Raw genomic sequence first — 19,326 nt, 5'->3', positions numbered from 1 at the left:
CTTTTGAGTGTCTGTCTTTATGGTTTGGATAATTAAAGTGAATATCAAAGTATACATTTATTCCTCAGTTAACTCTTGTTAAATAAAACATTTGCACAGACGTGACCTTACAAACTAACGTTGGAATCATCTCAGTCTACAGAGCTGCGATTATGGTTCACAATAGTTCACATTATTATTCTCTGCCTGCAAACAAATGCTCAGAAGTTCCTGAAAGTGTTCAGATTGGTAACCCTGGTTGAAAGGATCTGGATGTGATGGTCGGCTGCAGCCGGCGTCGTCTTCCACGAAGCCTCTCCAGGAGCGGACTGAGGTTCCACAGATTCCCTGAAACACGACACGGTTCCTCAGAACTGAAGACATCTCACCAGTATGAACACCCAAGCACAAGTTGTGTGTAGGATCTTACCAGGAGTCTGTTCGGTGGGCTGTGGCTTCATCACACTGTCCCCAGGGTCTTCCTCCTGGATATGACCAACGTCTGACCTCCACTGTCTCCAATTCATTTCCTCCACCCTAAAGTCAAAGAGGACTCCATCATCACTAATATATCTTCATAATGTGATGATGCTTTCAACCAAGTTCCATAATTCAACTAAAACCTTCCAAAAATTACCCATATCGGCATTGATTGAAGACTGTCAAAACTAGAACTCATATTTTCCCAAATAAAAGCTCCCTATCTACAGGCATGCATTCACGTGAAATCTGATAGTTTTCCAGAAAGCAAAGAAAGTTTGAAACAACTTTTTCTCTGAGATATTTTGCACTGTGTGAGTGCCTTTATTGGAGGTTTAGTGTTGAAGGAGGGATAGAAGCAATGGCATTAAACTGTCCACGTGCCTGGCAGCGGACATTATATTTGCAGTCAGCCCTACAGGCACATTTACTGAAGTACTGTAATTACGTATCATTTTGAGATACTTGTACTTGAGTATTTAAATGTTTTACTTAATACTTCTACTACAATTCAGAGGTAAATGTTGTACTTTTACTCCACTGCATGTATTGAATCCCTTTAGTTACAGATCTGGATTAATGATGGTAAATATAATCAGCCCTTAAATCAGACTTTAGTTCACCTGCATTAAATCCAGCAGCTACCCTGCAGTATACAAAGCCATTCAAACTAGCTGCACCTTTACCAGCTCTGAGAACACTTTAATGATCAATAATTATAAAACATATCAGAGATATTATTCTGAAATGGACCAATCAAACAATGACTACTTTCACTGTCGCTGCTTTAAGTACATTTAGATGAGAGTACTTTCTACTTTCACTGGAGGAACATTTAGAATACTTTTACTGTGACAGAGTATTCCTACACTCTGGTACTTTTACTTTACTCAAGTACAAGATCTGAGTACTTCTACTTTTACTCCAGTACAAGATCTGAGTACTTCTACTTTTACTCAAGTACTTCTACTTTTGGATAATTGTCTATGTAATTAGGGGGAACGAGGCTTTGAAGAGGTGTTCAGTAAAAGGTGCTGTTTGAGACCAATAGGCTACACTAGGACACTTTTAATACAGTAATATTAACACATGTTTGTATCAGGCTAAAGGATTCTTCATGGTTCTACATCCAGATGTGCAGAATCACAGCAGGACCTGATATCAGAGACATCCAGTGATAGTGTACCTGAAAAATCTGCGACTCTCGTCCCGCAAGCCTTTTAAACACACCACCTTGGACACCCCACAGTACAGCTTCTCCCTCAGGCACCTCGGCAGAGTCCTCTCCATGTCCAGAATCGTGAAAGCTCTCTGACAATGTATGTCAAAATGTCAGCGGTTTACATGACATGTATCATTTGAGTTTTTCATGCCTTCATTTGTACACACTCTAGACACGTATATTCCAATGCTCTTAATATATATATATATATATATATATATATATATATATATATATATATATTTGAGATAATCACTTTAAAAACTATGGCGTTCACAGCTCCCCACCTGTAGCTTCCAGATGTTCTCACTCTCTTCTGAGATTCTCTCCACTGTATTTCCCATCAGAGCTATGAGCATGTTGAGCAGCAGGATGTACGTGAGCACTATGTACAGGATGAGCAAGATGTAGAACACTTCCTTGTATTGAACGTGGTCGGTGAACTCCAGGTCTCCCATCCCAATGGTGAACTTGAACAGCTCCAAAGTAGTGAAGCTGATGTCATTGTAACTCGGCTTCTCGCACTTGAACGGCTCCGTACCGAAGCTCCTCCCCCGAGCCGCGGTGCCGTTGGGGACGTTTTCATGAGCTGGGGGTGAGTCGTCTATGAGAGCAACAATAGCTAAGGGAAAATGAAGTCAGAAGTTTAGAAAACATTTTAAATCAGGGGTTTCCAAACTACGGCCCGCTGGCCAACTGCGGGCCTGGTCAATGTTTAATTGGTCTGCAGCTAATTTTCAAAGTATCATGGAATATGGCCTGCACATTAAACTTGGGCTGGTCTTATATTGTTAATGTTTTTTTATATATTCAATCATCTAAAGCTGGGATGTAGGCTGTTTATTTTTTCTTTAAGCATATTCAATTATCACGAATAATGTGCCTTCATTTGATTAATTTGGCTAACTTCTAACTTAATTTATGAGGCAATATACCTCACCTCTAGTGAGGGGCCCTTCATGTGTTTTTCTGTTTTTGGCCCTCAGTGAAAAATGTTTGGACACCCCTGTCTTAAGTGCTCATTCTGAATGTGCTTATCTTTTCCATGACAGTCTTACCAGCAGAAAATCCAAAAAGCATGACACTATAGACACATAGAAAGTGCAGTAGGTCCCCCAGGATCATCTGAAGAGAGAAACAGACTTTAAATCAGTCCACCGATTTCTCACAAGCTTCTCACTCTGAGTGTTTGCATGACTCAAACTTCATTCTCACTCTTTGTATCATGACACTGTACATCCCCATCTGTTTGGAGCCTCTAGAGTAGTACAGGACATTGATCCAGGCCAGAGCCAGCGAGAGCACCAGCAGTCCGACGTATTCCCTCCGCCCACAGAAGTACAGAACGGGGCAGAGGAGGAGGAGTGTCGCCTGCAGGAAGCTGCAAACACGGGGGCAGAGGTGGAAAAAGTACTTAGATCCTTTATTTCAGGAAAGTAGAAATACTTTGGTCTGAAAATACTTAATTCCAAGTGAAAGTCCTGTATTCAAAAGTATGGAAGTACTAAAGTGTCAAAACTGAAAGTATCCATTTTGCACCATGGCTGTTAAAAGGTGTTGTATCATTATGGAACATTAAATGATTCCTTCTTTTGATTGCTTACAAATACATCTAAGAACATTTAAAGGTTTTAGTTTGTTAATAAGATCCTTTTAGTTTAGTTTAATATACAGTGGTATGCAAAAGTTTGGGCACCCCTTAGGAAAACCACTGCATCAGTTTGTCACTTGCTGAGCTTTTGAAGCAGCAACTTCATTTTAACATATGTTATACCTTATGGTAACAGAAACATCTCAGTAGTGAAATAACTTTTATTGGTCAAACAGAAACATGTTTATGTGCATTCAAACAAAAATAGGCATGTGCATAAATTTGGGCACCCCTAAGAAATAATTCCATTAATATTTAGTATTGCCTCCTTTTGCTGCAATAACGGCCTGTAGACGCCTCCTGTAGCCACAGACAAGTCCCTTAAGCCTGGCAGGTGGTATTTTGGCCCATTCTTCCACACAAAACGTCTCCAGTTCAGTCAGGTTTCTTGGCCTCCGTGCATGGACAGCCTTCTTCAAATAAATCCATACATTTTCAATGATGTTAAGGTCTGGGGACTGGGATGGCCATTCCAGAACATTTGTACAGGTGGTTCTTCATGGATTCTCATGATGTGCAGATTACATGCAGGACTGATATCAGAGACATCCAGTGTGTGTACCTGAAAAATCTGCGACTCCGTCCGCAAGCTTTTAAACACACCATCTGTGTGACACCACAGTACAGCTTCTCCTCGGCACTCGCAGAGTCCTCGTCATGTCCAGAATCATTGAAGCCCTCGCAATGTATGTCAAATTCAAGGTTTACTGACATGTACATTGTGTTTGCATGCTCATGACCCAATTAGACAGTATAATTCCATGCTCTTACATAATTTTAATGTATAATATTTTATATTGATATAGTATTTATTATATATCATATATATATTTATATTTATATATATATATATCTATATATTGAGTAATCACTTTAAAAACTAGGCGTCACAGTCCCACCTGTAGTTCCAAGATGTTCTCACTCTCTTGGCTTCTCCACTGTTTTCCCATCAGAGCTATGAGCTGTGGCAGCAGATGTTCTGTTGAGCACAGTACAGGATAGCAGATGTGAACACTTCCTTGTATTGAACGGGTCGGTGACCCAGGTCTCCATCCATGGTGAACTCTTAACTGCTCCAATGTAGTGAAGCTGATGTCATGTAACTCGGTCTCGCACTGAAACGGTCCGTACCGAAGCTCCCCGAGCCGCAGGTTGCCTTGGGGACTGTTTCATGAGCTGGGGGTGGTCGTCTTGAGAGCAAAGCTAGGAATGAAGTCAGAATTGTAGAACCATTTTAAATCAGGTTTCCAACTACGGCTCGCCTGGCCAATGGGGCCTGTCCTATTTTATTGTCTGCGCTATTTCAAGTATCATGGAATATGGCCTGCACATTAAACTTTGGGCTGGTCTTATATTGTTAATGTTTTTTTATATATTCAATCATCTAAAGCTGGGATGTAGGCTGTTTATTTTTTCTTTAAGCATATTCAATTATCACGAATAATGTGCCTTCATTTGATTAATTTGGCTAACTTCTAACTTAATTTATGAGGCAATATACCTCACCTCTAGTGAGGGGCCCTTCATGTGTTTTTCTGTTTTTGGCCCTCAGTGAAAAATGTTTGGACACCCCTGTCTTAAGTGCTCATTCTGAATGTGCTTATCTTTTCCATGACAGTCTTACCAGCAGAAAATCCAAAAAGCATGACACTATAGACACATAGAAAGTGCAGTAGGTCCCCCAGGATCATCTGAAGAGAGAAAACAGACTTTAAATCAGTCCACCGATTTCTCACAAGCTTCTCACTCTGAGTGTTTGCATGACTCAAACTTCATTCTCACTCTTTGTATCATGACACTGTACATCCCCATCTGTTTGGAGCCTCTAGAGTAGTACAGGACATTGATCCAGGCCAGAGCCAGCGAGAGCACCAGCAGTCCGACGTATTCCCTCGCCCACAGAAGTACAGAACGGGGCAGAGGAGGAGGAGTGTCGCCTGCAGGAAGCTGCAAACACGGGGGCAGAGGTGGAAAAAGTACTTAGATCCTTTATTTCAGGAAAGTAGAAATACTTTGGTCTGAAAATACTTGATTCCAAGTGAAAGTCCTGTATTCAAAAGTATGGAAGTACTAAAGTGTCAAAACTGAAAGTATCCATTTTGCACCATGGCTGTTTAAAGGTGTTGTATCATTATGGAACATTAAATGATTCCTTCTTTTGATTGCTTACAAATACATCTAAGAACATTTAAAGGTTTTAGTTTGTTAATAAGATCCTTTTAGTTTAGTTTAATATATTGGTACTGCATTATATCATATCATGTGTGTTATATGTGAACAGTAGCTGGTAAATATGAGTGTTAATAAATGTAGGGGAGGAAAAAGTACAATAATTGTTCCAAAATGTTAGGGAGTAAAAGTATAAAATAGCATTAAATGGAAATACTCAAGTAAAGTACAAGTATGACAAAATAGTACTTAAGTACAGGACTTATGTGTAAATGTACTTAGTTACTTCTCAACTGTGCAGAGTGGAGTGTTAGTAATGTGTCCTTCCCCTGAGGTTACTTACAACAGGATGTCACAGAATCCATCCGTGTAGAGTGCCTTGAAGGTGGGGGGGTTCCTCCAGAAGATAGTAATCTGTGGATTCAGGAGTTAGTCATTTGAAATAGATTGAATTCTATGATTTTGTGGTAATCAGGCTCCACTTTTTCACCGATTTATAGAAGAACCAGCTGCTCCAAGGAGACTAACGACCTCGCCGACGCATCGAAGGATGTCCAGCGGGTCGTGTTCAACGGGAAACGGGGGCTGCAGGACAGAGGGTCAGGAATACTTGCTTAGGGCTGATGAAGGTGTTCCAACATGGTTTTAGTAGAGGCTTTTATTCAGTGTGCTTTTGGTCGTACCTGTCCTTCCTTTCTGTAGACAGCCACCATGGTGAAGATGGTGAGGTATATCAGGTAGGCCATAAAATTAATCAAGAAGAGTTTGGAGGCAAACCTGTCCCACTTATCCTCGAGAAGACTGCGCAGAGGCTGGATCTGCAACATCTCCGGACGATTCTGAGGGAATGTTCACAACATCATTTCACATTAAATCCTTCAGTTAAATTGGCATAGCAACAGTGCAGAAGCCCTTCATCAGAGCCATGTGAAACACATCATCCTTAGGAAAGATTAATAAACCATTATTAGTTTACACAGCATGTTGTGTGGAGATTATCTGATTCACCGTGACAAAGTTACTTGTTTGTGACATTAATCTTCTGTTATCATACATCCTTAGGATCATTTCCATACATGTAAAAAAAACTGAAAAAATTCCCAAATAAAAAGAAAATCCCAAATTGGGATCAATAAAGAAATAATTATTTATATTTATCATAGATAAACAATGAATCATGTATTCTACATGAATTAAATTAATCTTGTAAATTATGATCTGAAGAAGATGTTGAAATCTCAAATGCCACGCAATTGTTTAAGAGCTTTTGGTGGTGTTACAATATAACTCTGGTAAATTAAAATTATTTAAATGAGGTAAATTTGTATTTCTTGCCGGTATTTCACTCCCAAAGACGATGATCTCCAGCACAGAGTTGTGTTCGTCGGTGTTGATGGAGCTCATGTCATACAGGGACGAGTGCACTGGACCATAGACCCATTCTGTGAACTTCCTGGAGAGCGGCCTCATCTCCTCATCCTTAAACTCCCTCTGCAACAGGTGCCTGAACAGCTGGCCAATCAGGAACCAGAAAGTTATTGTTATTTTGTCTTCTCATGCCTTGTGCGCATAGGTTTTCCATGATCAGGTATAAAGGCAGGGGTGTCCAAACTTTTTTCACTGAAGGCCACATATACAAAATTATACCAATAACTGGAATATTGCCTCCTAAGTTAAGTTACAAGTTAGCCAAATTAATCAAATGTAGGTCAATTATTCCTGATAATGGAATATGCTTGAAGAAAAATAAACAGCCTGCATCCCAGCTTTACCATTAATAAGGTTACATAGGGGAAATAAAAAGGGTATATTATATCAAATATATTTATTAACTAAAATGTGTTAGAAAATGTTCTCAACTTTAATTGACTGGATTTATTTGACTGAATTGATATCATTTACACTGACATAACAACAACAACAACAACAATGAATACTGTGTAATATATGTTTGGATATATATTTAAGAAGTACAATATATAAGACAAGCACAGTTGGGCCAATTAAAAATGGATCACAGGCCGCAGTTGGCCCCCAGGCCGTAGTTTGGACCCCCCTGTTATAAGGCAAGGCAGCCATGCTTAAGAGCTGTGTGACGTTTAGGGAGAAAACCATGCAGGTGTATATGATAACACAGGGGGACCTTCAGGGGAGACCTACCCCAATCTTTCCAAGTTTCGCTGCTAACTTCAGGGGAGTCAGTCCCTGATTATTTTCTATCGTTTCCAACTGGACTTTCTTCTCAAGTTTGTTGTGCTGAGTAAGGATCTGGTCATACATCTTGGCAATCATCTCTGTGTTTTCTGTTGTGTTGTCTGCTATGACCGCCAAGGCGTGTAAGACAGTGTTTCCCTGCGAGTCTCTGTCGGTGGAGTCAGCTCTTCTGGAGGAGTTCTCCATGAGGAAGGACACCGTGCTGGGCTGGTTGGTGCAGGCCGCCAAGGACAGGGGGAGCTCTCCTGTTGGACACACACCGCTCAGTTTAACGAGAACTCACCACAAACAGCTGCAGAGAGGAAATGCAGCATCTGGATTTTTAGGGAATGCATTTACCCACCAAAATAAAAGCCCAGTCCTGCATGACGCTGGAAGAACTTCCCGCTGGCTTTGGCTTGCACGTCTGCTCCTTTCTGCACCAGCAGAGTCACATGGTCAAAGCTCCGTCTTTCTATGGCGATGTGCAAGGCTGTCTGACCTGTCGTTTACCAAAGGGCTTTATTGTTACAGGAAACAAGTCACAAGCATGATGAAAGTCTCTTATCAACTAAACCTTTTGTGCCTGATAGGGAAATTGTGCCCCAAGATTTAATATAGTGCAAGGAAATGTCTCTCTGAAACTACCAGGAGCTAAATATGCTGTTTGGTATCATAAACAAGTGAATATGAAAATGTGCAATCATATGCAGTGTAAAGAGACATTTTCTTATGGCAGATCATTTATGAACACGATTTAAGCAAAGAATCAAGCATCTTGGGGATGTCCCAACATTTTTTATTTGGGACATTTCTAGATAGTTGACCACCACACATCTGTGTAGGTTTCAAGACTCAAGAGCATCTGTATTCAACCTAAAATAAAAGTATTTAGAGCAGCTGCATCCAGTGGTTGAGTGTGCTGCTTTAGCATTATTTTGTGATAATTGCAATAAAGGGATTCTTTCATATTGGCATACTTAGGCATATTTTTGCCCCTTTGACCGTAATATAATCTCAGAGGATGTCTTTATACAAGCCCTATTGCCCGGTTAACTTCTGTTCCCTCAGCTCGATCTAGAATCGTAATGATACTTTCATATGTCCAGCATGTGTATTTAACCACGGGGCTGTCCAAAGTTCAGGCACATGGAGAATATAAACTCTGGCTTCCAACATCCACATTTTGCATCAAAGGGGCAAACATAAGACATTGTGTACACTTTAGACCATCAGCTCTTAAAATCACCCATTAAAAGAAGGTTTCCCCCATACCTTTGTAGCACGGGTCTTTGTAGGATGCGTTGATTAGATTTTCCAAATCTGAAGTTTTCTCAGCTATGTCAAGGAGGACTTCCACTGTGTCATTCCTGCCTTCTTTCAGGTTCAGCAGAGCCTTCAGCAGCGCAGTTTTCCCATTGGTCTCATCTGAAAGTTCCGCACAGAGTACATAGCCTTGTTTCCCATCAATGAATAACCAAAATGTGTCAATATTTTGTGATTATTCACAAAAATCCTGTAATAATCACTCATTCTACTTTGGCAGACCACAAGTTGTTCTTTGAAGACACATGATGTATGGATCAAGCAACATAATTCATATCGGCCTTTTTAGGGTTTACTATTATATTTACAAGATATTCCATGTGCACAAGAGCTACGTTTCAATTAGCCTTTAATTCAGCATCTATCGAAGAAACAGTCTTACTTACTGAAATCCATTTGAGTAAACATGACCATATGGGTCAAAGTAACATGTTATAGATGACAGCAGCACACAGAATAAAGGAGACACATCAGAACACTTCTTTCCTACGTGCCTGTGAATTGTGGGCTAGTGAGTTTCTTATCATGAACTCTCAGGTAATCGAGCAGCCCGTCCAGCTGAGAGGTGTTTCCTGTGGAGGCTGCTTCAAACACTTTCTCCCTGCTGAATGCTTTACTGTAGAAGCTGTCAATAGCTGGAATACTCTGTCTGAAACGTACAAAATATTACAAGTCATTAACGGACGCTCAGTATTTCCAACAATGAACTCAAACATTTGAACAGTATTACTTTATCTTTTAAAACAGTGTGTTCACAATATGTATTTATTCATTTCTTTGGGAAATGATTTGGCTTATTTTCAGAACAAAAACACAACATAAACACCTGAGCTGGTTCACCTGAAATACGCCTCCATGTAACCTGATACTCAGTCCCTACAGGCTCACATGCTAACCTTCTCTGAGCAGCCACAGAAGTGATTTGTGCAGTCAGTGTGAATCCTTAAAAAATGAAAGGCCCTGTGTATAACCAGAGAGACCTAAATCAGAGAGGGATTCCCCAGAAGGCGTGGTTACCTAGTTATGGAGACGTTGGTGTCCATAGGAGCAGGAATCCTCTCTGAGCCATTGGCTTTCAGGAGCCAGTCCAGACTGTTGCCCCCGGCCTCCTCCTCCTCCTCCTGCTCCCCCTGGCTTGAGTTTGGCTCTGCCGTGTCCGCTGGCTGTCCATCGCTCATTTTATTTGTAATAGTTGAAGTCCGTATCCTGTATTTACTGTGTTTGCTTCTTCAGGTAGCTCATCCACTCATATGAGGAGCAACTCCTCAGGTGTAGTGTTGCAGAGATCAGGGGCCACAGCGGGGCGGGGACAGAGTTTGGTTACCTAGGTGTCGCTCCTCCCTCTCCCCCAGGGCAGGGCACGCCTGTTGTTGACTAAACATTCCTTACAACTGAAGAAGACAATCGCACCTGCTGAACCTTTATTATGCTGACTGATGATCTTTTATGCGGTATTAAACTCTTGTCTTGTCACATGTTCTAACCTTTTAGAATAGTTTGACACTCTTAAGGCGTGCAACTTTATTTATAAATCACCTTTCCACACAAGGCAATTCAAAGTGCTTTCCAAAAATGACCGACATTAAGAGCATTAAGAAACAGTCCAGCAGAAACATATTATAACATGACATTCAACCGTCATCAAAAGATAATGAGATACACATAACACAAGCTGATATAGTCTAGTTGCCAGCAGTGTGAATTTAGAAATGTTGAGTACCTCAAAGTTTTATGTTACAAATGTATAGTAGGGTCCCGAGCACACAGAAACTGCCGGATGCTAACCTGCATATGTTGGGCAATTTTTGGGCATAAGCTGCGTTAATTAGCATTAATATTAGCTTATGTGGACAATAATACAAAAGCAATTGATTGGCCTATTTGGACAATATTTGAGTGGTTCTGGTGTTGTTGAGGATGCTGAATGCATTTCTGACATTTTCAGGATAAAAAATGTCAGATTTGTACTCTTTGTGCTTTTGACTACCATGAGTACTGTTGTGACCATTGGATATAGAGAGCACAAAACGGAAATTATTATCTCTACAATTTATTTTCCAATAAATATGCAATCTGTCCAATCCAAATGAGCCACAATCCCCTAATAGACCCCAAATGTATCAAAATCAACCCACCAGAAGCGTAATATTGACATTTCCGGGTTAAAACTGTCATTTTTGATGCTGAAATGGACTCAGCATCCTCAATAACTCCAAAATCACTCCATACTTGTCCAAAAGCCATTTCTTTTAAACTATTGTCCCCATGGGAATGAATGCTAATTAACGCAACTAATGTGAAAGTTAGCATCTGGCAGTTTCTATGTGCTGGGGACCCGTACTATACATTTGTATCATAAAAGTGTGGGGTACTCCACATTTCTGAGTCATCAACAGGACTCTAGCAGCTGGCAAACAGAGTAAAATAGAATAACACAGATATAAAACATGAATCAGCGTTACAGTGCAGTGTGAGATATGAATAAATATTTGATTAAATCAAACGCAGTGGCAAAAAGAAACGTCTTCAGCCTGGATTTAAAGTAACCAGAGTAGCAGCGGACCTGCAGGGTTCCGGTATGTTCCAGATATTGGAGCCTTATAACTGAACGCTGTTTCGCCATGTTTAGTTCTGACTCTGCTTGAAGGCAAAGATCAAATAAAATGAACCTGAAGCCTCCAGAGCAGAGGTGTGCAGGAATGACTGCTGAGGAGCCATCTCTGGCTACAAAGAGGCCAAGACCACGGGGGTCCAAGTCCAACAGTGGGAGAATGGATATTTTCTTCGATAGATTTGATCAGTCAGGTGCCCCTCCCCCTCCATTGTCCTATAGACATGGCCCTGTCAACTTCCACACCGCCACCTACCCCCCTTCCCAAGTACACAGTCAACGCACTCCCCCCACACCAGTGACACCAGTTAATCTGAACAATACACTGGACTGATCACTCTGCTTCGCCCCCCCATACAATAGAGACTGCTACAATCTTGTGCAATAAACCTGCAATCTGCAATATACACATTTCTTGCAAATCTACTGTGCAATAATCACATTTATGAGCAAAACATACATTTTTCTAATTAGGGATGGGTACCGAAACCCGGTATTAAACGGGCCCCGGGGTTACATTTTAAAGACAGTGGTATCGATAAACTCCAATGTTATCGGTTTTTGATATTGGTACCAGAGAAATAATATATATAAACAATAGATTTCTTTCTTTTTCTTATATTTGTTTTTTTCCTCCTTTACAGGTTACAAACAAATAGGAACAACAACAAAAAAAGACATGACAGCAGGGCTGTGTATCTCTTACTCAGAGGCAAGGCAGTCCAACAGCAATCCTCCTGTTATGAGCTTAACAAAGTCTGGCCTTTTGGGCCTCACCAAATTCGCCATCTCCTCCACCTCCTCTCAAACCGGTCACTCTGTAATCTTCAGTGCATCTGTCAACTGTTCCATTACATATATCTTGTGAATTATGGATGGACATTCCCAAAAGAGAGTGTTAAGCGACTGATGTTACGCATTTCCTCCAGCAGTCAGCCAGAGTAAGAGTTGATTATATTTCACATCATTAATCCAAATCTGTATTAAATAAATGTAGTGGAGTTAAAGCAAAATATTAACCTCTGAAGTTTTAATGGAAAATATTATACTCACTTACTTACTTTATTAATATCATTGTGTGACTCTTATTTTCTAATGTTTATCTCTATGTACTGGCTTTCACTTATTTGCTAAGCTTGGGAAAATTCCTTATTAAGAAGGTTTGTTGCAATGTTAGTTACACTCTGTGTGCACCAACAGTGTGACCTTCTACTTCTGTTGAACTGAGAGGAGGCGGGATGACGGGGAAGGGCCGGTGATGTCTTCTGTCGACACACAAAGGAGAGGTGACACACACATACACACACTGCAGCTACACGCAATGAAGAGTTGCTTTTGCCTACACGAACATCAGAGTTAGAGAAAGATTAGCAGGCCATCACCCATCTTGAAAGAGGAAAAGACACAGAAAGAGACCTATGTCAAGTATTCTAATGATGCTTTGAAAATATGCCAGGCTACAATTTGCAATTTGAGGACAAAAACGTTTTGGTAGACTGCGGAGCTACTTATTCTATGTTAATATCCTCCATGCTTTCTCCCCCTCCCAAACTTAGTGGTCACTTTGTTCATTCTGTGGGGGCTTCAAGGATGACAGTTAAAGAACATTTTACTTCTCCAATCTCCTGCACTGACAAAGTTAGCATGCACATTAAACACTCCTTCTTGTTATCTCCAAATTGTCTTGTAAATCTTTTAGGTAGAGATTTGATGCTAAAATTTAATTTGTCATTAGTGTCTACCTCTGACGGGCTAAAAGTGGTTCAGATTGACCAAAAATAACAATTGTTCACATCACCTACTTCTCCTTCTTGTCTGTAGGCTTTTCAGTGACATCTCTGCAGCCCTGAGATTGATGACACATTGAAGAGGGAGGGTAGGAAAGCATTGAGCGCGCATGCGTTGACTTTTATAGCTAAGTGACTTACATTGTACAGCTCATGTGAGCAAGACCTGACTCTGATTTGGAGCTGACTGGTGTACTCTGACTGATAATCAATTGTTGCATGTTTCTGACATTCTTTTTTGTAGACTCAGATCATTGTGCTGCAGATGTAATGCTTGATGAAAAGATTGCTTTATTTTATGACGCAGATAATTCAGTTACTTACATCTCTTTGGCAAAAACAGACATATGTCAGTGATAAGGCTTAGGATCATTTGTTAAGACACTACAGCGCTTCTATAAAGGCCTATAGGACAGTAATCGGTGGAGCAAGATCTGTAGAAATAATGCACACACACACACACACACACACACACACACACACACACACACACACACACACACACACACACACACACACACACACACACACACACACACACACACACACACACACACACACACACACACACACACACACACACACACACAAAGGAGCATGCCTGACCTTCACTACACACATATTACAGGGAAAAGACACAAACTTTAAATGGAAAGTTTGATATCAGAAAAGGGGAAATATGGGAAATTGTTTTGGGAGCAGATTTTGATCCACAGTCTCAATAGAATTAGTTGATCCTAAGTCACAAAATACTAATATGACCAACACAATGAAGAGTTTCTTTTGACTGATAGTATATAGGTGTGTATGCTTATATGTTTGTATATGTATTTGTAAATTGAAGCTAATTTTAAATTACAGGAAATGCACTCCTGCAAGGACCTTATGATGTGATGTTTGATTTGATATTTGTCTAAACTGTAGTTTGTTCAGCAATAAGTGACTTTTATGGGAAATGTGATCACAGCAGAGGGCAGATCCCTCTCTCCCAAAATAATTAAAGCAGTTCAAAATATTCCAAAACCATTCACTGTAAAATGAAGTGAATGGTATTTGGGCATATGTTCACATCACAGGATATTTGTTCCTAACTTTACATCCATGGAAGCACTTTTGAGCGTATTCGCACATGGACAAGGCCTTATGTTTAAGAGCAAAATTCACATGAAGTGACTGTGCTGAACAAGCTTTTACTGACTCAAAGCTAGCACTTCAGACTGAACAGACATTAGAGTTACCTGATCCTGACTGACATGTGACATTGTTTTTTATTCTGATTTAACATTATTGGTTACCCACTCTGTGTCCATGATATTGATTTAACAACAGCAACTGTTATTATGGTTCGGTCCTGCTGACGTGTTTTGCCATTCTAAATGACAAGTTTCTACAATATGAAAAAGTGACTCATGGATTAGACAATTCGTCAAAAGTGGGAATTTTGGGGTTTTAAAACTAATAATTTAGGCCAAGAGAAATAATTTGAAACCTGAAAATGGATTTCATTGAACTAATGCCTAACAAAGTAAAATATTGCTTAGTCATTGTTGGTAGGTTTTCTAATTGGATCAAAGTTCTACCCACATTTAATGCAGTGAGTAAAGACATTATTTCTTCATAATAAATACTAACTTATCGCCCACTTAAGGACAAAATTACACATTGAAAAATACATTTGAAAATATATAATTAAATAATTAATTAAGCTCTCAATCTTAGTCCATTTGAAATCCATTTTGGCAAACCACTGGCATTGTTCCAGCCAAAAGATGAATGCTTTGTTGTTGTTGTCTTCTGCTCTCTCTTATGTCGACAAGCAGGTCAATGAGGCCCTACCAAACCAGCTGAGAGGTACATGTCCTCAGACCTGGGGAGTGGTGAAGGACCTAAGGAGAAAGAGCTGGAGATCCAAACAGTTCCAAGACTGAAGAACCAAAGAGCGCGAGGTGAAGGCATCACTCCACACCAGCAGCAGCACGCCAGGCTCCAACAGAAAGCATCTGTTAGCTACCAGTGTTTGAATCATAACCTAATCCTAAACACCCAGGGAATAGGGTCGGGGAGTGCCTTCCAAGCCTAGGAACCTAACAACTGAAGGGATGTGAAGGAGGTGGTTTTGGTGGAAAACACTGCATTAGTCCAGCAGGATGACGCCAACATGAAGACATGGCCCAAAACCATTTAATCCTTTCAAACAGCCAGGTTAATGTGGTCTCACAGACACTAAGTGTGTCATAGCTGTAGCAGCATTCATCTTTTACCTTTTTAGTCTTAGGGTTTACAAACGTACCAGCAGATGAACAAGAAATGACCACTTCAAACAATGATTCCATCATCAAAACCAGAGACGCTGAAACTGTCGGCGGAGGCGATGGCAGAAAACACCCCAAAGAGAGTGAGGTGAAATAAGCACTCCTCTCCACCAGTAGCGTGCCAAGCTCCAACTAAGTGACGTACAGGGCATTTCTCTGTGTCACCCACGAGGGATGGAAGAGCCGGAGAACGACCTGCCCCACAATCCACCAGAAGCAGCCCACTAAAGAAAGGCTGCATCATCACTCCACCAATCATATGTTTTCTACTACCAGTAATGCTTTTCCCTCACACATGTTGCCTTTCCCAATCAAGAGATAACCATGACCGACTCGCTAACATCACCCTTACTGATGCAACTGATAACCTCTTGTAACGAACTGTGATCCGTGGTGTTGTTTTTTTAATCCAGACACACCTATTCTGATTCCAAAATATCCTGTTCAACTCAGCTGACTCCTGACTGTGACCCCCCCCTGATGGCTCCTCTGATGAGGAGTTTCCTGTGTAAATAATCACTTTATTCTTTCAGCTTGCTACAACAACATGAATGTCTATGTTCTACAAAAACAGCTAAATGCTTTTCTCATATTTTACGCAATGATGACCCAGATTGAGATGTATTCATTTCTGTTCATGATCTGGTGAAATATTTAGATGTTACTTATGTGATCAGTAGATGATCAAAAGAGTAGAATTGTAATGGGAAATATTATACTCACTTACTTTATTAATATCATTGTGTGATTCTTATTTTCTAATGTTTTTCTCTATTTACTGGGTTTCACTTCTTTGCTAAGCTTTGGAAAATTCCTTATTAAGAAGAATTTGTTGCAATGTTGTTATTTACACTCTGTGTGCTTCAACAGTATGACCTTCTACTTCTGTTGAGAATATCCTGATACGGCCTCCCTACCTCCCTAAAACTTATTGAATGCTCCTTTCATTATCACCAAACTTAACCCCCACTTTCTCCTCTCTGTTTAAATGTGCAACCCAAACTCTATTCTTCGTCTTTCACTCTGCAGACCGTCTGCTCTCTGTATGACTGAACTTTCTTGCAAGAAATAAAATACCCCAAAGACAGCTGAATGGTTTGATTCTTATCCACGTTTGATAAATAAATTACCACCACAAAGTGTAGTGGGGGAGAAGTACAAAGTGTAAAATAATTGAAATACTTGAGTAAAAGAAAAAGTTAATGTACCGGATCGATAAACAGTATAGTCCAAGTCCAAGTCAAAGTCCACTTTATTGTCAATCTTTCAATTTGTGTGTACAGACAGAAAGATCCAAATGCTGTTTCTCACAGTCCAGAGGGATTAAATAAAAATATGTATATACATACATTATTATATATACATACACACTCAATATATACAAAAAAAAACAATAGCCGAGAGTATAGATAAGAGTAGTACCGTTACAATCTTGACGATACCTATCCCTATTTATAATATCTCAACACCATAATATGTTCAGCTTTTAAAATGCTGCTATGCATTTTAACCATGGTAAAATGCCTTTTTAACCTCCTATGTCACTATTACTTACGCTGTTATTTCCCCTCTATGGGAATAATAAAAGGATTTCTGATTGTGATTAATGCCAATGATGCTGCCTAAAGGAGGGCAAAAACAACCTTTAATGAGAGCCATAATATAAATAAGCTGACCAAGTGTTTGTTTCATAAACAAAAATGACATACTGGAAAAAGCAGATGATTGTTTTGTACCAGATTACTAGTAGTGTTGTTTACTGTAACTTTAGATGTTTTGAAGAAGTGAAAATAGTGGTTGGTTGTATGATCAATGCATGATCTATTCTGGTTTCAGCTTTAGTGCATTAAAGAGGGGCGTTCTTCAAACTAAAACCCACGAGGTAAAGCCCTGCTCTCTGGAGAGTGCAAGTTGGTATAATCACAACAGCTGGGGCATAGAAGCAACTAATGAGTTTACAGACTTGATTCCAGACTAAAGGGAACGGAGCAGCACCAGCGCATCAGTGCGCACGCACTTCTTACACCAATTCTGAATTACAATCGATTCTATTTGCGACTACATGTAACGTCCATAATTACATTTAAAAAAAGTCAGAGGTCTGCCCTTGATTCATTTGAATTCATACTGATTGCAAAAGGAAGGTATGATATCCCCTACAATTGTTAAGGCCAAAAAATACAGAGTTCTACATTAGTATTTTTCCTTTATACAGTTCATTTGCTCATGCAGGGGTTAAAGAAATGCATGCAAAAGATGGTGTATTAAATGAGGTTTCTCTGATCTGATGAGGCTAGACGATTCTTCACAAAGCCAGTGACATTGAGACGTCAGGCGGTAAAGATATCGTCTTAGAAATGTGCAATAGCAAGTAGTCAGATAACCAAATAAGATCAAGATATACTATATAGACAAAAGTATTGGAACACTCCCCTAATCATTGAATTCAGGTGTTTCATTCAGTCCCGTTGTCACAGGGGTATAAAATCAAGCACCGAGCCATGCAGTCTGCCTGTACAAACATGTGTGAAGGAATGTTCTCGTTCTAAAGGGCTCACTGAATTCCAACGCGGTCCTATAATAGGATGCCACCGTTGCAACAAGTCAGTTGGTGAAATGTCTTCTCTCCTAGATATTCCACGATCAACTGTAAGTGGTATTATTGCAAAGTGGAAACGCTTCTCTATCTGGCAGTCTGATGGACAAGTCCGGGTTTGGAGAATGTCAGGAGAACCTTACCTGCCTGACTGCATTGTGCAGACTGTAAACTTTGTTGGAGGAGGGATAATGCTATGGGGTGTCTTTTGGGGGGATTGCCTAGGACCCTTAGTTCCAGTGAAGGGATTCTTAATGCTTCATCTTACAAAGTCATTCTGGACTATTCTAACTTTGTGGAAACAGTTTGGGGAAGAGCCTTTCCTGTTCCAGTATGACTGTGCCCCAGTACACAAAGTAAGGTCCATAAATGGTTGGAAGAGTTTGGTGTGGAAGAACTGGACTGGCCCCCACAGAGCCCTGACCTCAGGCCCACTGAACACCTTTGGTATGAACTAGAACGGAGATTGGGGCCTAGCCCTCTCGTCCAACATCAGGGTCTGACCTCACAATGCTCTTCTGGATGAATGGGCAAGAATTCCCACAGACACACTCCAACATCTAGTAGAAAGCCTTCCTAGATCAGAGGAATGCCTATTAATGCCTTAGAATTTGGAATGGGGTGTGATAAAAGCTCCTGTAGGTGTCCCAATACTTTTGTCTATATAGTGTATGTACATATTCATGTACAAAGTGTAAATACAATTCATTCATATGCACATAATTGTGTTTATATTGTGCATATTCTTAACTGTAATACTGTGGTGCTCTCCACTGAATTATCAAAAGCAAAAATGGGGATTCATTTGTCTAAATATAGGGACAAATGTAGAGTACCAGATTACTCGCATGAAAGGACACAGTACAAAATGATCAGCTGCGCCAAAGCAAACATTTAATCAGCCTCAGATATATTATCATTCATAAGGAAATTCAACTGAAAAAAGCAAAGAATTCTCACATATGATTGGAAAAAACCTTCAGTTATGTGAATAAATCAA

At 40.1% G+C, this 19,326-nt stretch overlaps 1 protein-coding gene across 1 annotated transcript; it reads right to left on the bottom strand.

The window, feature by feature from the left end:
• Positions 1 to 7: 7 nt before the first annotated feature.
• Positions 8 to 10,302, bottom strand: LOC134880368 (transient receptor potential cation channel subfamily V member 1-like). Its single transcript, XM_063907295.1, is given in 16 exon segments — positions 8 to 327; positions 410 to 516; positions 1,646 to 1,770; positions 1,969 to 2,303; positions 2,740 to 2,806; positions 2,897 to 3,062; positions 5,845 to 5,915; positions 5,992 to 6,011; positions 6,014 to 6,086; positions 6,185 to 6,340; positions 6,837 to 7,013; positions 7,662 to 7,960; positions 8,059 to 8,196; positions 8,970 to 9,122; positions 9,515 to 9,669; positions 10,038 to 10,302. Coding segments are annotated over 16 exon segments (2,310 nt in total). The 5' UTR covers positions 10,199 to 10,302; the 3' UTR covers positions 8 to 220.
• Positions 10,303 to 19,326: the final 9,024 nt, after the last annotated feature.

This window comes from Eleginops maclovinus, chromosome 18 (assembly GCF_036324505.1).
Source record: "Eleginops maclovinus isolate JMC-PN-2008 ecotype Puerto Natales chromosome 18, JC_Emac_rtc_rv5, whole genome shotgun sequence".
NCBI classification, from domain to species: domain Eukaryota; kingdom Metazoa; phylum Chordata; class Actinopteri; order Perciformes; family Eleginopidae; genus Eleginops; species Eleginops maclovinus.
The sequence above is the reverse complement of the archived record's forward strand: the minus strand, read 5'-3'. Positions and strand labels throughout refer to the sequence as shown.